Here is a 23,262-nt window from a genome sequence, read left to right on the forward strand (position 1 = left end):
ATTTTCTCATCTTTAAAATGAAGGTTCAATAAAGTCTTTAAGTTCAGAAAAGTCTATGATGCTGTAATTCCTAAAGAATGCTTACAGTGTTTCATTTCTGTCTTGATAATTTTTATCCTCATGAAGCTGGGTATGACTCAAAGAAAGGACAGGCACATAAACCTAATTTGGATGCTTTGGTTAGAAAAATCTAAAAATGACAGAAACAAGCTTACAAACAAGTCAGAAATAGAAAACTTTATAAGCTAGAGCCCATTTCCTGGCAAGACATTATCAGGAATGAGGCCTTTAGGTCTTAAATGAAGAGTATCTGGGTGAGGGGGTATGAGAAGAGCACTGAAGATAAAACTCTGGGACAACATGAATAACTGCAAACAGTTCTTAAGTACATGAAAAATGAAAAACAAAAGAAGTTAAAACACTAAAAATCAAATAAATATGGCTTCTACATACATGCAACCGAATTAAAAACCTTAGTACATTCTCACAAAAATAAGCAATTGATCATGCACTGTGCTACATCAATTGTTTCTGAGCTTATGCATGTATGTATGTATGTATGTCCTGGAGCAGGAAATGGTAAATCACTCCAATATTCTTGCCTGGAAAATTTCACGGACAGAGGAGCCTGGCGGGCTACAGTCCATGGGGTCACAGAGAGATAGACACAACTGAGCGTGCATATGTATATATGTGTTATCTGTGTGTCTGATCAAAGAAGCTAATTTTAAAATTTCCATTATTTCTTAAATGATTCATTTATATCCTTTATTACACATTTTTTCCACAAAAAGTTGTCTGATATTACAGCATCTCCCTAGACCTAGGGAGATATTTATAAATTTCATTAAATCCCTTCTACAATGATTTTTTAAAATATTTCAAGTCATCTTTTGCCAGATAAATTACAAAGAATAAATTACATGCTAAAAGTATAAAATAATGGAGTCATCTGAATAATGGCAATGACTTTTTTTCAGAGTATAACCTGGAACTTAAAACATTTCATCTCTTACCTTCTACATACAATTCCAGTTGACAGAATGCTGTTCCACGACGTATGTGTGCCTTCATTCTTGCATTAGCATTGTCTGCAACAGGAGGTGTCAATATTTCTAGGGCCTTACAGAAAAAAATAGGGAAAAACATAATTTCCCAATTTAAGCTTGAGCAAAAACAGGATAAAATTCAACCTTAAAACATGCCTCAGGCCCTCACCCACCTAAAAGTTTGGCTTAACTGGACAGGAATTTATGAAATACATACATTTCTGTCGAACAATTTTAGGACTTGTTTGACTGTTCCTATATGAGATTCATTCCCTTACCCCCAGACTTAGGTTTCGGTTTATCATTTGAAACCTTTACAGCTTTACCTTTACTAGCAGAGATGGTGAAATAGCATTAATTTAGTTAATGTTATTAATTCCAATAATAAACATACTATGTATAATGCTTTTATATTCAAATTTGGTGATTCAGTTTATTTAGTCATTCAATAAATATTTGTACATGAAACTGTGCTAGTAAAATGAAAATTGGATCATGAAAATATTGTCAAATCTTCAATAACTTAATGAGATTGAAGTATGAGGACTTAATTGTTTCCCTTCATAGTCTCAATTTCAAGGAAACACATAACAGATTTTGCATGTGAGTTTCCCTTAAAATGTTACTTTGATATGGAAAAAAAGAAGAAAAAACTAGAAGTTTAAGATAATGACATGCTATTCACAATGGAAATTAGGATATACTAAATTACTCTGAAAATGTAAAAATGATTATGGAGATATCCTTCTATTGTGCAACCTGTAGTTACATCAAATCTCTTTCTGTCTCCCATTGTCTCCAAAACTTTATTAAGAAAAAAGGTGGGTACAAACTGACTACCATTTACTAATTTCCTTTTGAACTTCAACTGAGACACTAAGGCAATTGATAAGGTATCTCTAATCTAACTTGAAGTCTCAAACTACACCAGTAACTTTTCCATAAAAAAATTTTTTTTCAGTAAAAATATGTAATAAGCAAGAAGATTTTTAAAATCATTGCATCTCAATTATTTAAATCTACCCGACAAAAGATAAAGCCATCATTTCAGTCAATCATGGGAGAAGAACAATTTTAAAGCAATATATATAAATAGGTACACATACCTTAGAAGAATCTTCGATGGCCTTGTGTAAATTTTTCAGTTTTAGGTGGCAAGCAGCCCGATTCAAATACAGTAGTGGAATCTTATTATTTAGTCTTATGGCTAAGTTGTATGCATTAATAGCTGCCAAATAGTTTTCTGTTGCAAACAATCTGCTAATGTGACAAAAACATAAAGAAAAACACTGTAAGACTGAAACAGAAACACAGAAAAACTATCTAATTATATCTGGCAGAGGGGATGGATGGCTGACCTCTCTTTCCTTCCTTGGATCATACACTGGACATGGCACTGACGTACCTATCCTCCAAACATCAGCGTATAATCTGAACAGGACTGGCCTCACCTCCACCTCCAAGGGCAGTTAATTAGTAACTTAAACCACTAAACATATTTCCATCCTCCTTGCTACAATCATTGACACAGGGATGGATTTTTTACCTAAACTGCGTTTTCAGAATGAAGCCTGTGATTTTATATTACCAAAGTTGAAGAGCGAAAAATTGGGAATACGCCCCCTGCTGGATACAAATATAGAAAGCACACAAGGGAAAATTGTTGCTGTCAGTTTTGAAACTGTGGGAGGAGCCAGCACTAGAATAAAGCTAATACTATGGAATTATGAAAAGAATAAGGCAGAAGGAAACTTGAGTTCTTAGTGATACAGTTAAGCTGTTGGATCAAGCTTTAACCAACAAGTAACACACCTTTAGTTTTTTAGTTATGTAAGCAAATGCTGTTGCTGCTAAGTCGCTTCAGTCGTGTCCGACTCTGTGCGACCCAATAGATGGCAGCCCACCAGGCTCCTCCATCCCTGGGATTCTCCAGGCAAGAACACTCGAGTGGGTTGCCATTTCCTTCTCCAGTGCATGAAAGCGAAAAGTGAAAGTGAAGTCGCTCAGTCGTGTCTGACTCTTCGCGACCCTCTGGACTGCAGCCTACCAGGCTCCTCTGTCCATGGGATTTTCAAGGCAAGAGTACTGGCTTGGGTTGCCATTGACTTCTCCGATGTAAGCAAACAAATTCCTTTAAATATTGCTTATGCCTGTGCATGTTCAGTCGTGTCTGACTCTGTGACCCTGTGGACTGTAGCCCATCAAGCTCCTCTGTCCAAGAAATTTTCCAGGCAAGAATGCTGGAGTGGGTTGCCGTTTCCTCCTCCAGGGGATCTTCCTGACCCAGGGACTGAACCCACATCTTCTGTGTTTCCTGTATTACAGACAGATTCTTTACCCACGAGCCATCCTTTAAACATCCTTTAAGCAGTGTAAATTGGGTTTCTCAGTTACTTGCAAATGAAAGCATTCTAATAAATAAATAAATGAACTCTAATAAATTCAGTTCAAATCTCCCAAAATTCTCTTCAAATAAAGACATACACATAGTTACAGGATTTATTTAAAAAGTAATTTCTTTTCTGTTTTTCATGTACAATTTTTAGTATTTTGAAAAATACATAAACATAAGGAAAATAGAAAGTCTTTGCCAAATATAAAAGTGCCATATAAACAACATTTAGTAGTCATTTCCAGGCAACCGTACTATACACTTCACAATTTTAGAACATTAAACACAATGACTTCAAAAGCAGACCCATAAAAGCACCCTGAAAATCATGAATAAAAGGTAAAAGGACACCACACCGACATCTAACCTAAGTCTGACTCAGGTTTAAAATAACCTGTACAAACTAGAAAAGCTAATTCTTGGCAACAGTCTACATTTCTGAAATGTCTCATATCAGCTAGGATGCTTCTGACCACAAGTAACAGAATCTCAACTCAAACTGGTTTAAACAAGGAAGGAAACAGATCACTTCACATTAAACCAGCTTAGAGGGAAAGGCTCCATACCCCACGTAATCAGTAGCACATGGGTCTTATCAAGGCCTCAGGTTCCTGCTTCATCTTGGGGCTGGTTTTCCTCATGCATGGTTCAAGGTGCCACACTCAGGCACGATATTCATTAAAAGAAAATAAGACAGTATCTTCTGGTATACGCTTCTTGAGATCAAGAAAACCTTGCCAGAAATCTCCCAGTTTACCACCTTTCCCAAATCTCATGGATCAAAAACACCGAGCCTTAAAAAGTATTTTGCCTTAAAAAACCTACCAGTTTCTCTCGTTCTCAGTCCTTCCACCCATTCTCTTTCTCCAGTTTCACTGCTCAGTTCTATACACTGCTCTTTGGAAACGTCTTTAAATAATTCAACAATATGACCACCTTTCCATGTTAACAAATACAGAAATATACTATTTTTACAGAGATCTTCACAGAGGTTCCCTCATTTGTGCAAGGATTTCTAAAACCAGTCTGCTGCTACTGATGGACACTCACATGTCTTGTTTCCCAATATTCAGCTTTTATAAACAATACTGTAATAAAACATTACTGTGTGTACATATATATATATATAATACATACACCAGCAGTGTAATGACAATAATCTTGATATGCTGCAGTCAATCCAGAATTTATTCCTATCTATGTGACCCTAAGTCACATAGACAAGGTCTACACGCGTAAAGAAAATAGAGACTTTGCCCGCAAGGATAAAAGGAGACAATAAACATTGGCTAGATAATCTATTGTGTCCACTACAAACCTTCTTTTTAAATTAATTAACATTTAATTGTAAAGCTTACCATTTTAACCATTTTGAAGTGTACAGTTTAGTGGCATTAAACACAGAAACACTTTACACACTTTCATATAACATCACCACTACCCATATCTAGAATGTTTTTATCTCCCCAAAATAAAACTCTGTTGAATTAAAGCCAAGGGATGAAATGCATTCATCTCCAGAGGCTTTGTTTCATGCTAGCTTCTATATTTACACAAATGCAAACAGTCCAACTGTCCTTCACTGTGTTTAAACTCATGGAACAGTTGTTCACAGAAGGGTTGAGGTGGACAAGCCTTCCAAAAGAGCAATAGTTTGAGAAAACTGTTCATGAGCTTGTATCTACATACTACTATATAAAAAAGATAATAATGTTAGGTAGGTAGAACAGGGAAAAGGAGTCCAAAATGGCAGTGGCTACTGACAAGGAAGGGAAAGCCCAGGAAAATGAAACAAAAGAAGGTCGGAGTGAGGACCTCAGGTAAAACAAACAACACTCCTGGCTGGCCCAATTTACACAGGGACAGGCCCAGGGAGAGATAAACATATAAATAGAGGAGCCAAAGCTAGCTCACTCTCTCCTCTCTCTCTCTCTCTCTCTCTCTCTCTCTCTCTCTCTCTCTCTCTTGCGCGCGCGCGCGCTGGGGCGCTCTTCTCGTCGTGTCTTTAGATCAAGGTGCCCTCACGCCTCGAAGATGGATTTTCCTGCTATCTTCTAAATAAAATAGAGCTGTAACACTGATTTGTCTAAGAGCTATAACACGGTCCATTTGAGACCTGAGAGCTATAACACGGTCTATCCAAGACCCGAGAGCTGTGACACGCCGAGGGGGCTTTAATGTCCGTCACTCCAAATCTTTGTTGTGACGAGACAAAGAATCGAGGAACATACACTCGCGTGACAATAAGAACCTACTGTACAGCACAAGGAACTCTACTCAATACTCTGTAATGACCTATATGGGGAAAGAATCTAAAAAAGAGCGGATATATGTGTATGTATAACTGATTCACTTTGCTGTACATCTCAAACTAACACAACACTCTAAACATCTGTATGCCAATAAAAATTTTTTAAAAAGAACCACTGTAGGAGGTTTAATAGGGAGAAATATGAAATATTAAACATTTTCTATGTTTGCATATATATTAAACTATAAATGCAATGAACATTATATTCCTAAAAGTTTAACACCAGTACAAACATTCAACAAAGTATAATTTGCCTTATGACTTTCAGAATTTTTCCTGAACTCAGAAATAGCTGAATTTCAAAAGGAAAGGGGGAAAAAAATAAACCTCAGTCTTAGGGGCAGTACCATGTGAACAACAAATTTAAACACAAAAGCTAGTAACCAGTAAGTCCCGCCTGATGGCTCCAAATAAAGCAATGACAGTGAAAAGAATTATGCAAAAATACTCACTGAAAACATACTGAGTCCTTATGGTACTGCCTGTACAGAAAAACAGAAGAGATGTGGACAACTGCAAACACTACCGTCATTTTTACAAAGATTGATTGGTTTCCACTGCAAAGAAACATCATGATTGGCAATAGCCAGAAAGGCCAAACATTTTGAGCAACAGTTGAACATAAGAGCAGCCATAACAAGCAGAAGTGATTAGAAAGAAGCAATTTGGAGAGAAGTAAAGAAAGAGACAGAAAAAGAAGTTCAAGAGAAATCAAAAGCAGTGGGGCTTAGAAACAGCAGTGGAGGCCAGGAGTAACACATATTCCAACAGAAGACAGGAAGAACTCTAACAGCACCTACTCCTCAAAAGATTTTGATGAAATGTTTCTTTCAACATTTTATGTGGGTAGAAAACATTCTTGGTATTTCAAGAGCTTCTAAAACTGAGTATTACTACACCTTAGTGAAAGAACATCAACCAGTACAATTTAGCACTCAGGATGTAAAGAGGAAAAGGATGCTGTACAACTAAATAAAATGACAAGTTAGGCCATAATGGTGACTGCCCTGCAACTGAATATTCTGGGTTGTAAAATGCATACAATCAATCAACAAACAAAATCATAATTATGTCAAAGAAGTTATTTTAGAATATGGATTCTAAACTTCAAGTCAGACAAAAGACAGTGTAAGAAAACTGTCGTATCTCTATAAACAGACAGACTTGGAAAAAATGCAGCAGAGCAAGGCAGGTTTGGCAGATCTGATCTGAAAGCAGGCAGATCCAAGAGGATCCTGGGAGACAGTTCTCCACGGGTCTTCCATGCTCCTGCATGTCATATGTCAACAGATGCACCGAGGGCTTTTGCTTGGGACTATCTTTTCATAGATGTTTGTATAGTGGACATCCTTGGATGACAGAGACATGGTCTCTCTCTGAGGCAAATAATAGATTTGTTTGCTGTTCAGTATAATAAAGATATTATCACCCTGTGAGGCAAAAATTGGACAGGTTTGCTTATAATACTCTTGTAAAAATTTGCGTTCCTTAAGCTTGGCCTTCTCAGCTCTGGTACAAACCTACTTTGTGTACAGCATCCACCTGGGTCCACTTCTGCACTGGCCCTATGGGATTTCAGATGAAGGTTATACTATGTGACAAGCCTTGAATAGTAAAGTCCTTCGTGTTTGACTCAAGAGTCTCCTGACTTCTGCCAGCATCTGTGAAACTGTGGTAAGCTAATTCTTCACAGTTCTTGCCAGGGCATGGATCCAAACCAAAGTACCAGAAAGAAATTCAATCTGGCAAGCAGAACCATATCCTGTGTTGGGAGAAGTTCGTAACAGGCGGTTAACAATCGGCATCAAAAAGTTCAACATGACGTAAAAGGACATCCAGACAGGCAGACAGAGTCCAGCTACAGAAAACTCACAAATGGCAAGCAAACAGGGATTCAGACTGGCACAAGTTGGCACTAGGCAAGTCAGTGAGCAAATGGCAGGTTCCTACACACAATCCTGGGGTTCAGAAGCAGAATTAACCTGGGTGGCAAGAGAAAAAGTAAAAGCAAATTGCAGCCTCAGTCATAAAACTGGAGGATTAGGCAGGTTATTAATGCTGGCACTTAGGCCAAGAGAAAGAAAAAAGAAAATTCAGACACTAAAACTAGTATAGGTAATTTTATGTCATGACAATAATATGCTGCTGGGTGCTGCTAGATTGCAGAATTACATATAGTTAGTTTCCTCCTATCTAACATTATAATTTGCTGCACAGAGTGAGGTATGCAAATGGGATTCAAGTAGTCCTATGTCATGAGAAGAAGAAACTTTCAGTCTGTGGTTAAGACAGTCCAAAAAAACTCATGCTGAAACTCAAGTACAGAGGAACACAGGTGGGATAAAACAACGATCGAGCTAACCTTACATGACTAAAAGTGTCTGGAAGGGTAGTTCTTCACAGATTCTGAGTCATGTAAGGCTGTTAAATAACAATACGCCATGTGAACATCTAAATTAGAGCACAGAGACTGTTTTATGTGAAAAGTTCTCAGTAAAAAGCTATCTGGTACAATGTTAATTGCAAAAGGTAAAATGTTTTCATGAACAAATAAAATTACCTTAGTTGATTTATTTTCCTGAAATGTAGATTTGGCATTTAAAACTAAAGATTGGCAGTAAAAGACTAGGTAGAGAAAAATGAAAACATTCTATGGCTTTTTGTCTTTTGAGAAAGAGTAGACTCAAAAGAGTCTCTTTTGAGTAGATACAATCCCGTGAAGAGTTTTCTCAAATGACTGTTCTTTTGGAAGGCTTGTCCACTTCTACCCTTCTGTGAACAAGTGTCCCGTAAGTTTAAACACAATAAAGGACAGTTGGACTGTTTATGCCTGTGTAAATATAGAAGGCTAACATGAAACAAAGCCTCTGGAGATGAACGCATTTCATCCTTTGTCTTAAATACAACACTGCTTCTGAACGGTGTCTATTACGTCTGTTTCTATATTCTGTACTGTGTTACATGGCTAAAGAGGATACATTTCTCTCTAATAATTACTACCTTTCCTTTTATCTGTTCATACGTGGCGCTATGATTAGCTGTACTTTGTTTCTCTGGATGTCACTAGTTAGTAAGTTTTCTTCCATCTCTCCTCATTTTTAACTCTATTTTGCTACTCTTTGTACCTAACTGTAGGCAGCACTTTACAGCATCATCTTTTAGGATTTTAAATAGCTCAGCTGGAATTCCATCACCTCTACTAGCTTTGTTCATAATAATGCTTCCTTTGGGACTTGGCCATCTTTACCTACATCCTAACTGGTACAAAAAACCAACAGAGACTAAGGTGACTGTAATTTACCAGTCACATTTCACTACAATCAGGTACACTTTTTGCACTAGGTTGATACCAGTTCAATGCTTCTGCCAGTTGTCATATGCACACACACTTCTTTTGCTGTACCTGTGAGCAAAATTCCAACACTAGCTCAATGATCTTACCTGTCCTTTCCATTCAAATCAAAATCCCATCACTGGTATATCAGAAATAAAACCAGGGCTTACCTGGTGGCTCAGTAGTAAAGAATCCTCCTGCCAATGAAGGAGACACAGGTTTGATCCCTTATCTGGGAAGATCCCACATGCTGTGGAGCAACTAATCCTATGTCACCACTACTGAGCCCGTGTTCTAGAGCCCGTGAGCTGCACTACTGGAGCCCACGTGCCCTAGAGCTCACACTCCACAGCAAGAGATGCCACCGCTATGAGAAGCCTGAATATCACAACTAGAGAGTAACCTGCACTCTGCAACTAGAGAGTAGCCCCCACTCACTGCAACTAGAGAAAGCCCATGCAGCAGTGGAGACCCAGCATAGCCAAAACATAAATACGTAAATAAATTTATCTATAAAAAGAGAAATAAAACCAGACTAAACACTGTCTAGAACCATTTAGCCAGGCCCAGCACCAAACACATTGTGCCAAATGACTTTCTAACTATGTCCAACAACCTGTCATCTTCGGGCACTGATCAAAAAGCAGCTGCTTCTAGCCCTCACATGAAAGTTCACATTTGCTGGTTTTTCCTGTTGTCATCCCCTCTATTCCTTTACACTTTCTTACTCGTGACTCGAGCATAACTGACTCCAACTCCCACCGCCATCGTTTCTTAATCCTCAATTTTTCCACACAATGCTTCTTAAAGTACATTTGGCTCTGCCTGGAGGGCAGAGCTATCTCTACCACCTTCTCTATGGAGGATTCCCTCCCCACATCATGGGAGGGGCTAGGACCACAGGCATTCTCCAGATTCCTTCTCCCAAGTTCCAAGCTATAATTCTCCCTTAATGAAAAAAAAAATCATCAGGACTCTGACATCTTTACCCTATAACCTCTGGCCACTGTCATCTAACTGGCTTTTAAAAATCATTCTTCTCTTATTCATTGAAGTCTTTGATACCTGGCTCCCAGCATCTGTTTCCAACCCAATTCATGCCATAATTCCAGAGGATTCTAAAGTTTAGGTATATGACCCACTTATCAGTTTAGCCTTGAAATACCTGGGACTCCTTAACTCAAGGTGGCAAGAATACACAATAAATATACAAAAAAGATCTTAATGACCCAGGTAACCACAATGGTGTGGTCTGGTCACTCACCTAGATAGAGCCAGACATCCTGGAGTATAAAGTCAAGTGCACCGTAGGAAGCATTACTATGAACAAAGCTAGTGGAGGTGATGGAAATCCTGCTGAGCTATTTCAAATCCTAAAAGATGATGCTGTGAAAGTGCTGCACTCAATATGCCAGCAAATTTGGAAACTCAGCAGTGGCTACAAGACTGGAAAAGGTCAGTTTTCATTTCAATCTCAAAGAAGGGCAATGCCAAAGAATGTTCAAACTACCATACAGTTGCACTCATTTCATATCCTAGCAAGGTAATGCTCAAAATCCTTCAAGCTAGGCTTCAGCAGGATATGAACCAAGGAATTCCAGATGTACAAGTTCTATCACTTCACAGCAAATAGAAGGGGAAAAAAAGGAAAACAGTGACTGACTTTATTTTCTCGGGCTCCAAAATCACTGTGGACAATTATTGCATCCATGAAATTAAAAGATGCTTGCTCCTTTTAAGGAAAGGACAAAAGGAAGGAAAGCTGTGACAAACCTAGACAGCATATTAAACAGCAGAGACATTACCTTGCCAACAAAGGTCCATCTAGTCAAAGTTATGGTTTTTCTGGTAGTCATGTACCGATGTGAGAGTTGTGCCATAAAGAAGGCTGATTACTGAAGAATCGATGCTTTGAAGTGTGGTGCTGGAGAAGACTCTTTATAGTCCCTTGGGCTCCAGGGAGATCAAATCAGTCAATGCTAAAGGAGATCAACCCTGAGTATTCATTGGAAGAACTTCTGCTGAAGCTGGAGTTCCAATACTTGGGCTACCTGATGTGAAGAGCTGACTCACTGGAAAAGACCCTGATGCTAGGAAAGACTGAGGGTAAGAGAAGAAGGGATGACAGAGGATGAGATGGTTGGATAGCATCACCAGTTCAATGACATGAATTTGAGCAAACTCTGGGAGATGGAAGACAGAGGAGCCTGGCATGCTGCAGTCCATGGGATTGCAGTCAGACACAACTCACTGGGTAAACAGTAACAACCTTAACTCAAATGACCTTTCCTTCTCTTTTGCTACCCACTCCAGGACCACCTCCTGGACTTGTCATCACCTGATCTGCACTACTTCAGTGATATCAAACTCTGGAATCCCAGTCACTGACTAGAACTTTCTATCCTGCAAACTATCCCCTCATCAATCTTCAACCTTATAGTGTCCTCTAATGTCTTAACTAACTGCTCCATTTTCCTTAGTCCACTGGGTCACTATGGCACCTCTTCCTTTCTAACCCAGCCTAGATTTCTATTTTTTAAAAATAGATTATTTTTTATTTTTTTGGCCATGCCGCACAGCATGTGGGATCTTAGTTCCTGGCCAGGGATCAAACCCAGGCCTCGTGCATTGGAAGCGCAGAGTCTTAACCACTGGATTGCCTGGGAAGTCCCCCAGCCTAGACATCATAGCTAGATATCTAAGCTATTTTTCCAATCTGGTCCTTTGTACTACTAGTCTTCTGTTGTACTTGTCCATCAAAATTCCAATCTTGGCTCAATGATCTACTCTTAAATCTGAAACACTAAACACTATTTAGAAGATAAATCATATAGCTGTCCTGAATAACATCTCCGTGAATTCATGCTCTCTAACCTAGTAGAGACCTCAATAGTGCCCACTAAGCAATTTTTGTCAGAAACTTATCTAGTTTCACGTTTGTCTTCACTTTCTTTCCTTCCACCTCAGAAAATCAGTTCAGTTCAGTTTAGTCGCTCAGTCCTGTCCGACTCTTTGCGACCCCATAAATTGCAGCACGCCAGGCTTCCCTGTCCATCACCAACTCCCGGAGTTTACTCAAACTCATGTCCACTGAGTCAGTGATGCCATCCAACCAGCTCATCCTCTGTCGTCTCCTTCTCCTCTTGCCTTCAATCTTTCCCAACATCAGGGTCTTTTCAAATCAGTCAGATCTTCACAGCAGGTGGCCAAAGTATTGGAGTTTCAGCTCTAGCATCAGTCCTTCCAATGAATATTCAAGACTGATTCCCTTTAGGATGGACTGGTACAGTCTAAGGGACTCTCAAGAGTCTTCCCCAACACCACAGTTCAAAAGCATCAATTCTTTGGCAATCAGCTTTCTTTATATTCCAACTCTCACATCCATGCACGACTACTGGAAAAACCACAGCTCTGACTAGACAGACCTTTGTTGGCAAAGTACTGTCTCCACTTTTTAATATGCTGTCTAGGTTGGTCATAACTTTTCTTCCAAGGAGTAAGTGTCTTTTAATTTCATGGCTGCAGTCACCATCTGCAGTGATTTTTGAAGCCCAAAACAATAAAGCCTGACATTGTTTCCACTGTTTCTCCATCTATTTGCCATGAAGTGATGGGACCAGATGCCACGATCCTTAGTTTTCTGAATGCTGAGCTTAAGCCAACTTTTTCACTCTCCTCTTTCAGTTTCATCAAGAGGCTCTTTAGTTTCTTTACTTTCTGCCGTAAGGGTGGTGTCATCTGCATATCAGAGGTTATTGATATTTCTCCCAGCAATCTTGATTCCACCTTGTGCTTCATCCAGTCCAGCATTTCTCTTCATATAAGTTAAATAAGTAGGGTGACAATATACAGCCTTGATGTACTCCTTTCCCGATTTGGAACCAGTCTGTTGTTCCATGTCCAGTTCTAACTCTTGCTTCTTGACCTGCATACAGATTTCTCAGGAGACAGATCAGGTAGTCTGGTATTCCTATCTCTTTAAGAATTTTCCACAGTTTATTGTGATCCACACAGTCAAAGGCTCTGGCATAGTCAATAAAGCAGAAGTAGCTGTTTTTCTGGAACTCTTTTCCTTTTTTGATGATCCAATGGATGTTGGCAATTTGATCTGTGGTTCCTCTGCCTTTTCTAAATTGAGCTGGAACATCTGGAAGTTCATAGTTCATGTACTGTTGGAGCCTGGCATGGAGAATTTTGAGCATTAGTTTGCTAGCATGTGAGATGAGTGTAATTGTGTGGTAGTTTCAGCATTCTTTGGCATTGCCTTTCTTTGGTATTAGAATGAAAACTGACCTTTTCCAGCCCTGTGGCCACTGCTGAGTTTTCCAAATTTGCTGGCATATTGAGTGCAGCATTTTCACAGCATCATCTTTTAGGATTTGAAATAGCTCAACTGGAATTCTATTACCTCCACTAGCTTTGTTCATAGTAGTGCTTCCTAAGGCCCACTTGACTTCACACTCCAGGATATCTGGCTCTAGGTGAGTGATCACACCATTGTGATTATCTGGGTCATGATCTCTTTTGTATAGTTCTATGTATTCTTGCCACCTCTTCTTAGTATCTTCTGCTTCTGTTAGGTCCATACCATTTTTGTCCTTTATTGTGCCCATCTCTGCATGAAAAGTTCCTTTGGTATCTCTCATTTTCTTGAAGAGATCTCTAGTCTTTCCCATTCTATCTCTATTACAACTTAATCTTCCAGTATTTTCTAGACCTCAGTAACCAATCCAATAGGAGAGCACATTCAGCTATGTGCACTTCAGCACTCTCAGGCCTCAAGGAAGAGCAATTCATAGCCACACCACTTGGGCTGTCTCCACTAAGGCTAAACAACCAGAACAAAAGGACAACAAGAATTTTATTCATCTGTGAGAGTTATACAACACTCTCTGGAACAAAAGCTTTGTAATCATACTGACGTGGGACTGAATCCTGGTTGTATTTATAAACCACCACTTCAGCCAAATTTCTCAACCTCTCTAGCCCTTTTTCTATATTTTAGAAATTTGGGGTAAAGATAATAATATACAACTAGCTATACTGTTAAAGGAATTAAAAGAGCCAGTCTGTGTAAAGCTGCTAGCTTTACAATAAACATTTGTTAAATGAGTGCAAAAGCAGTGGTTCCTAGCTAACTACAGTAGTAAAGATTTAATGAAATTGTATGTGCAAAGCTCTGGTAACCTATCACAAGCTATGAATGTAATAACTGTGATTATGACAATGACAGCTTAAAGACAAGCAAATGCAATTAAAGAAATATTTAGACTGGATATATCTGAGGGGCCAGGAAGGCAGAAGGCCAGCAGACGGTAAAAATCAAGGGGAACTTTCATTTGATGTGCAGTGTAAATTTTTTTCAAAAGGTATATCTTTATTATAAAGTGTAAAAATGAACACAACTTTTAACGAAAGGAAAAAGAATAACAAAATCAAGATAATCCATTCACCATCAGCCTTGACTGAGTTTTTCCCCACTCTTCTTGAGGACATTTCAACCACTTCTTTTGTCTCATCTGCACATCTTTTTGAATCTTTTCTATTTGTAAAGAGGGCTTGCTTCCCTGGTGGCTCAGATGGTAAAGAATCTGCCTGCAATGCAGGAGACCGGTTCTATCCCTGGGTTGGGAAGATCCCCTGGAGAAGGGAATGATGAACCACTCCAGTATTGTTGTCTGGAGAACTTTTAGAGAAGAACAAGACAAAAAAAACTCTTAAAAGTTTCTATTCCGTCGGCTTCTGGGAGTATTTCTGTGTACTACTTTATTTTACCAGATCTTCAAATACTGATGGATCACAGGGTTCTAGCCTTAGGCCACTACTCCCCTTTATACCCTATTTTTAGATACCACACCTACTCTTATAAATCAACTGCTGCATAAATGCTGATGACCTCCAAATCGATAACACAGGGCTGGACTGTCCTCTGGGTTTCAAACTTGCTGGACACTGTCAGCTTGACCAAAAGGCATCTCTAACTCAACATATTCAAAACTGACCTTACCTACATTCCCTCCTAACTGGCCCTCTTTTAGTGTTCTCTAATTCAGTTGGTGGCATATAATCAATCCTTTAAACTAGAAACCCAGAAGATGTTCACAACTACTCCTCTACTCTTCAACAGTCACTCAGAAGTTCTCCCTATTTTACCTCCTGAATATTTCTCACATTGCCCTTGTCTTCCCCCCTCTACAACAATGTTATTGTTCAAGACCTCCACCTTAGTTATTGGAACACATTTTCCTCCACCTTACAGAATAAAATTTAAGAATAATACAAGGCCATTGCCTATTTTTCTAGGTTCATGTGTTATTATTCTTAGCTTCAAATTTATGTTTTATCAAAAAGTAAGCTACCCATAGTTCCTGGCCTGTATGTCACACTATTCTTGTCTCTGAACTTTTGCTCACACTGTATCCTCTGCCTAAAATGAACACCTTTCTCTCCCTTCCTCCTGAAACTCCTACCTATCTTTAAGAGGAACTCAGGTGCTATATTCTTTAGGAAGCTCTTCCTGAAACTACCTTCCTTCTTTTAAGGTTAAGCGCCCCTCTTGTGTACTTTCATTTTATCATGTGCTTTCTAAGTATTGCACTTTCCATACAGTGTTTTAGTATTTGTATATGTCTCTCTCCCTATTTCTGAAGTTCAGAGCCTACCCTACAGCCTGACAAACCATAAATAATCAACAGATATTTATTTAATGGTTCAAAAGATTGAGAGGAAGGGAGAGAAGAAAGAAGAAAAAGAGGAGAAGGGATTACTCTTGGGAGTAAGAGGAACAAACCTGTGAGCCTCAGGGTTCTGTTTAGAAAAACTGTCAACTCCAGCTCAACTCCACAGATCAATCTCTGGTGGTGTTTTAGATAAGAGAAAAGACCAGGAAAGAACAGAGAACAGATGAGACTAGGAAAACACAGATAGCCACATCCTAACTCCCCAAAACCTGTGAATACCTAAAATGGCTAGTTAGAAAGAACCTTGCAGATGTGATTAAGAATTTTAATGTAGGAGAGTACCCTGGATTATAAATACAAGGGTGTTTATAAATGAAAGAGGGAAGCAGGGGAGCCAGAGTCAGAAAAGGAGATGTGACTATGGAAGCAAAGGCTACAGTAATGCAACTGCTGGTTTGGGGCCATAAGCCAAGGAATGCGGGTGGTCTCAAGGTTGGAAAACCCAAGGAAATAGATTCTCTCCTACAGTCTCCAAAAGGATTGCACTTGATACTTGATTATTAGCCTAGTAAAACCCATTTTAGACTCCTGGCCTCCAGAACTATAAGATAATAGATTAGTATTGTTTTAAGCCAATAAGTCGGTGGCAGTTTGTTATGGCAGCAACAGAAAAATAATACAAACATACAAAATAAGATATAATAAATAATATCTACAATTGCCTCAAAATATGAACTCAAATTGCCACAGAATGTACCAGAATTCATTATTTTTGATAATTGTCTAAAATTTAGTTACATATAAATAAATAAAAAGATTGTCTAGACATAAAATGATAATTTATAGATGGATTTGATAATCTTTTATTAGAGGATAATTGCTTTATACTGTTGTGTTAGTTTCTGCTGTACAATGAAGTGAATCCACTATATGTGTGTGTGTATGTATATGTGTATATATATATCCCCTCTCTCTTGAACCTTCTACCCCACCACTCCATCCCACCCATCTAGGTCATGACAGCAACAAGCTAATCTGATAAGCTTTCAGAGATTGATATGACTAATCAAAGTAATTCTAGTTTTGAAGAACCATGATTTTAAGGGAAGTATTAGCAAGGACTAATAAGCAGTCTAAAAGATGTTATATTTTTTCATTTCCATGACATTTAAATACAAAAGCAAATAAAAATAAGAATCTCATTTAATTGTTATAGGATCTGACTTTTTAAACACAGAGGTGCTACCTACATAATTGGCATACTTACATATTTCTTCCCAACAATCACATTCACACATATGTCAAGACATCTAGAAAATGTTATAAGTACTAATATATACATAGATTTATAACAAGTCTCATGGCCAGGGTGCAAACAACTTACTTTCCTTTGTCCTTCAACCATTCTGGGTTCTTTTCCTCTTCTTTTAAATCACTAAGTTCAGGAATATCAGTATTCATTGCTCTTCGTGCCTCTGCTTGTTTATGTAGCCACTGAAATGAGAATGAGTTTAATGAAGGACACAAAGGTATTATTTTATTAACCATTCCTTTTAGATTTCCCATCTTCCTACATAACATGGAAATACTGTTTGTTATGCACTGAATGTCTGTGTGCTCCAAAATGTGTATGGTGAAATCCTAACCACCTATGTGATGGTATTTGGATCTATGGCCCTTGGGCGATAATTAAGTTTGGATGAGGTCATGAAGATGAGGCCTCCAAGACAGGATTAGTATCCTTATAAGGGGAGAAAGAAACTAGAGGGCATGCTCTTTTCTACACCCCACCCCCATATCCTCTCAGCCTCCAGAATTGTGAGAAATAATTGTCTGCTCTTAAGAGCCAGCGAGTCTATGTACTTTGTAATAGTATTCTAAGCAGACTGATATAATATTTGATGATGGTGATTTTAAACTTCCAGCGTTTATACATTTTCAAGTTTTTTTCTTAAATTTCACTAGCTGATTAAAATCAAATATATAACAATTTCTAGTTCAAACTTTGTCCAAATTTCTGGTAGTTCATGTGAATATTATTTTACTTTTCTTTATAATATATATGTATTTTTACATTATAAAAATATATAGATTATTTTTTAAATGATTATAATTTTATAGTTATAGAAATCCTTTTATAAATAATGAAATATAGAAATATATTGCTAATATTAAGAAAAAAGTTAATATTTATAAATTATCACTATATATTAGAGGTATCAGTTCATACCTTATAGTAAAAAATAAATAAATAAAAGCAAGTTCTTAGAATTCTTAGTGCTTATACAACTAAATACATGACATTCAAAATCCCAGAGCTCAGGAATTTATAAATGAAAGATATCAATGCCAAATGTCTTGACGTTACTAATTAATTGTAAGAATATAGTTGTAATAAATCTATAAATCTTTTCTTACCACAACACACATAGCCCAAAGTTTACAAATCTATTATGGAAAGTGATGTATGTAATAAAATAAATGCACATGCAACAGATTATATTCTAGAATAAGCAACAACGCTACTAAATCAATGTTTCTCATCAGCATTCTGAAGCCAAAAAAATAGATCCTGCAAAATATATTTTTCTCAAAAAGAGATATTAAATTTTTTCATGAAGTAATATCTTTAGTGCAATGAATACTTTAAAAATTCAGATCCAGTCAGTTTCAATACATGAAGTAAAAAATTAAGTATTCTCATTTGTGGTCACTGTAACTTAACAGCAAGTGTACTAACCTCCTCCTCTTCTGCTACTTGTGATTCCCGGAGAGCTGTCGGGAATACTCGAGGAGTAAAGCTGATTTTAATACTGCCAACAGAACGAGGAGCAGGAATATTGTCTTCCTTTAACTTCTCAAAAAATATATTTCCTGAATTTCTCCCTTCAAAAACAACATTAGCAACTAAGTTATTTATCTTTTATTTCCTAGTTAACAATCAAACAGACTTTTAAGGCATTTTTACCTTTTACCCATTTTTTACCCAACTTTTACCCATTCAAGTTACTTTTAAAATCCTATACATATAATCCAAACATATTTTCTACAGGAAGCAATGTAAAATTCCTCATTGAAATTATGGAAGCTAGTTATCTGTTCTTTAATCAATGACTTCAGCTACTTTTCTGGGGTTCTCTTTATTAAACCACACAGTGTCTTACATTCACTATAGAGGACGGCACTCTTATAACCTATGTCAACTCTACAGGAGGGTACCTAGGCAAAGTCATCACTTTCCATAAGCTCCTATAGCAGTATCTTCTATAGGCTTCCTGGTAATAACAGAAAAGATTTTCAGTTATTAGAGAAAGCTAATGGGAACAGGCAAAGAGTTATGATAAAAAGCTATACATCTGTACAAAGGCAGTTAGATATAATAATTGTTCAGTCAATATCAGAGAAGATATTAATCTATATGTTAGAATATAAACTATGTAAGTAAAAGGAAGGAAAGGTACTAAAAAATGAAAATAGCAAAACTGATCAAAAATGATTTTCTACAAATATGACAGAGTTTATATCTTTGATGTAAAATGAACACATATAATTAAGATGTAAAATTTCCACTTTAAAGAAAAACTGAAAAGGGCCTCAATTAACATTTCAAAGGGCGGAAAAAGGGGATAGGAAAGAAAGAATAAGGACTCAAACTAGAAAGTAACATCAACAAAAATTTAAACAAACAATTTCTATAGATGGTTTTGGCTGGGAATGTTATCATCCAGTATCTTATCAATTCTCCCCTCTTTGTTAAAGAGTAGGTGTAGTTATGTGCCAAACTGACACAACGGAATGTGAATACAAGCGATGTATACAATTTACAGATCATCATTTTACCGGTAAATCTACTTGCAGTGGACATCTTCTTTCCCCATCCCACTGGCTAAAAAACAATGCCAACTACATTATCCACCCTGGACCCAGAGATGGAAGCTAAATAATGGTACAACAGATGTTAACCCACCAGCCTGGAAGGCCCTGTGGAACAAAGACATCAATCAGGCCTAGACTGATGACCGTTACATCATCATCTTATTTGATCTATGACTTTGTGTGCTGTGCTGTGCTTAGTAGCTCGGTTGTGTCCACTCTTTGTGATCCCAGGGACTGCAGCCTGCCAGGCTCCTCTGTCCAAGGGGATTCTCCAGGCAAGAATACTGGAGTAGGTTGCCATGTCCTCCAGGGGATCATCCCAATCGAGGGATCAAACCCAGGTCTCCCGCATTGCAGGCAGAATTTTTACCATCTGAGCCTCCAGGGAAGGCCAAGAATACTGGAGTGGGTAGCCTATTCTTTCTCCAGGGGATCATTCCAACCCATAAATTGGACCGGGGTCTCCTGCATTGCAGGCAGATTCTTTACCAACTGAGCTACCAGGGAGGCCCAATCTATGACTTTGGACCTCTTATTTCAGTAATTGGCTTGAACCTACCTAACACAATGTCCAAGAATTTTATAACCAGTATACTACTATTCATTTATGAAACTAGGAGACATTCCTAGATATTTAAGAACTAAGTAAATGCACCATCTAGCCATCTTTTCCGAGTAAATTACTCGCAGAAATGTACCAGAACATGGAAAAATAAAATTAAGAACTCAGGAGTGGAAAACTTGAGGGGAAAAATGAAAAATGATAGCCTGCTGTTGTTGTTGAGTCACTAAGTCATGTCCAACTATTTGTGACCCAGGAACTGCAGCATACCAGGCTTCCCAGTCCTTCACTATCTCCCAGTTTGCTCAAATTCACGTCCAACGTGTCAATGATGCCATCCAACCATCTCATCCTCTATTACCCCCTTCTCCTCTTACCCTCAATCTTTACCAGCACAGGGTTTTTCCAATAAGTCGGCTCTTTGCATCAGGTGGCCAAAGTATTGGAACTTCAGCTTCAGCATCAGTCCTTCCAGTGAATGAATATTCAGGGTTGATCTCCTTTAGGATTGACTGCTTTGATTTTCTTGCTCTCCAAGGGACTCTCAAGAGTCTTCTCCAGCACCAAAACTCGAAAGTATCAATTCTTCACTCCTCAGCCTTCTTTATGGTCCAGCTCTCACATCAGTACATGACTACTGGAAAAATCATAGCTTTGACTATATAGACCTTTGTCAGCAAAGTGATATCTCTGTTTTTTAATACACTGTTTAGATTTGTCATTGCTTTCCTTCCACGGAGCAAGCATCTTTTAAATTCATGGCTAGAGTCACCATCCACAGTTGATTTGGGAGCCCAGGGAAATAAAATCTGTCACTGCTTCTATTTTCCTCCTTCTATTTACTGTGAAGTGATGGGACCAGATGCCATGACCTTAGTTTTTTGAATGCTGAGTTTTAAGCCAGCTTTTTCACTCTCCTTCTTTACCCTCATCAAGAGGCTTTTTAGTTTCTCTTCACTTTCTGCCATTAGAGTGATACCATCTGCATATCTGAGGTTATTAATATTTCTCCCAGCCCTCTTGATTTCAGCTTGTGATTCATCCAGCCCAGCATTCTGCATGATGTACCCTGCATAGAAGTTAAACAAGCAGGGTGACGATATACAGCCTTGACATACTCCTTTCCCAATGTGAAAAAAATCAGTTGTTTTACGTTTGGTTCTAACAGTTGCTCCTTGATCTGCATACAGTTTTCTCTGGAGGCAGGTAAGGTGGTCTGGTATTCCTATCTCTTTAAGAATTTTCCACAGTTTGTTGCGATCCACACAGTAAAAGGATTTAGTGTGGTCAGTGAAGCAGAAGTAGATGTTTTTCGGGAATCCCCTTGCTCTATGATCCAATGAATGCTGGCAATTCGATCTCTTGTTCCTCTACCTTTTCGAAATTCAGTTTGTACATCTGGAATTTCTCAGTTCACATACTGCTCAAGCTTAGCTTGAAGGATTTTGCGCATTACCTTGCTAGGATGTGAAATGAGCACAACCTACGGTAGTCTGAACATTCTTTGGCATTGCCTTTATTTGGGATTGAAATAGAAACTGACCTTTACCAGTCCTGTGATCACTGCTGAGTTTTCCAAATTTGCTGGGATGTTGGGTGCAGCACTTTCACAGCATCATACTTTAGGATCTGAAATAACTCAGCTGTAATTCCATCACCTCTGCTAGCTTTGTTCATAGTAATGCTTCTTAAGGCCCACTTGACTTCACACTCCAGGATGTCTGGCTCTAGGTGAGTAATCACACCATCATGATTATCTGGGTCATGAAGATCTTTTTTGTACAGTTCTTCTGTGTATTCTTGCTACCTCTTCTTAATATCTTCTGCTTCTATTAGGTCCGTACCATTTCTGTCCTTTATTGTGCCCATGTTTACATGGAATGTTCCCTTGGTATCTCTAATTTTTTTGAAGAGATCTCTAAGTCTTTGCTATTGTTTTCCTCTATTTCTTTGCACTGATCACTGAGGAAGGCTTTCTTATCTCTCCTTGCTATTCTTTGAAACTCTGCATTCAGTTAGGTGTATCTTTCCCTTTCTCCTTTGCCTTTCACTTCTCTTCTTTTCTCAGCTATTTATAAGGCCTCCTCAGACAACCACTTTGCGTTCTTGCATTTATTTTTCTTGGGAAGGTTTTGGTCACTGCCTCCTGCACAGTGTTATGAATCTCCATCTATAATTCTTCAGGCATTCTGTCTACCAGATATAATCCCTTGCATCTATTTGTCACCGCCACTGTATAATCATAAGGGATTTGATTTAGGCCATACCTGAAAGGCCTCGCAGTTTTCCCTACTTTCTTCAATTAAAGCCTGAATTTTACAATCAGGAGCTCATGATTGGAGCCAGTCAGCTCCAGGTCTCGTTTTTGCTGAGTGTAGAGGGCTTCTCCATCTTTGGCTGCAGAGAATAAAATCAAACTGATTCCAGTATTGACCATCTAGGGATGTCCATGTATAGAGTCATTTCGTATGTTGTTGAAGAGGTTGTTTGCCATGACCAGTGTGTTTTCTTGACAAAACTGTTAGCTTTGCCTTGCTTCATTTTGTATTACAAGGCCACACTTGCCTACACTCCATGAATTTCTTGACTTCCTACTTTTGCATTCCAATCCCTAATGATGAAAGGGACATCTTTTTATGGTGTTAGTTCTAGAAGGTCTTTATAAAAACTATTCTACTTTAGCTTCTTCAGCATTCGTGGCTGGGGCATAGACTTGGATTACTGTGATGTTGAATGGTTTGTCATGGAAACAAACCAAGATCATTTCTGTTGTTTTTGAGATTGCACCCCAGTATTGCATATTAGACTTTTTTGTTGACCGTGAGGACTACTCCATTTCTTCTAAGGGATTCTTGCCCACAGTAGTAGGTATAATGGTCATCTGAATTAAATTTCCCCTTTCCCATCCATTTTAGTTCACTGATTCCTAAGATGTCAATGTTCACTCCTGCCACCTTCTACTTGACCAGTTTCAATTTACCTTGATTCATGGGCCTAATATTCCAGGTTCCTATATAATACTGTTCTTTACAGCATCAGACTATACTTTTAATACCAG

General features: G+C 38.2%; 1 protein-coding gene across 3 annotated transcripts in view; it reads right to left on the bottom strand.

Annotated features, from left to right (window-relative positions):
• Positions 1 to 23,262, bottom strand: part of DYX1C1 (dyslexia susceptibility 1 candidate 1) — a 68,229-nt gene that overhangs the window by 1,826 nt on the left and 43,141 nt on the right. Inside the window, exons 5-8 of one of the 3 annotated variants that reach the window (XM_005685737.3) lie at positions 18,507 to 18,652; positions 17,151 to 17,260; positions 2,156 to 2,306; positions 1,017 to 1,122 (exon numbers count right to left, since the gene is read on the bottom strand). In XM_005685737.3, coding sequence (XP_005685794.1) covers positions 1,017 to 1,122; positions 2,156 to 2,306; positions 17,151 to 17,260; positions 18,507 to 18,652 — 513 coding nt within the window. Of the gene's footprint in view, positions 1 to 1,016; positions 1,123 to 2,155; positions 2,310 to 17,150; positions 17,261 to 18,506; positions 18,653 to 23,262 lie in introns of all 3 variants that reach the window. The other 2 variants (XM_005685736.3, XM_005685738.3) reach the window with 2 other exon arrangements.

Source organism: Capra hircus, chromosome 10 (assembly GCF_001704415.2).
Source record: "Capra hircus breed San Clemente chromosome 10, ASM170441v1, whole genome shotgun sequence".
NCBI lineage: Eukaryota > Metazoa > Chordata > Mammalia > Artiodactyla > Bovidae > Capra > Capra hircus.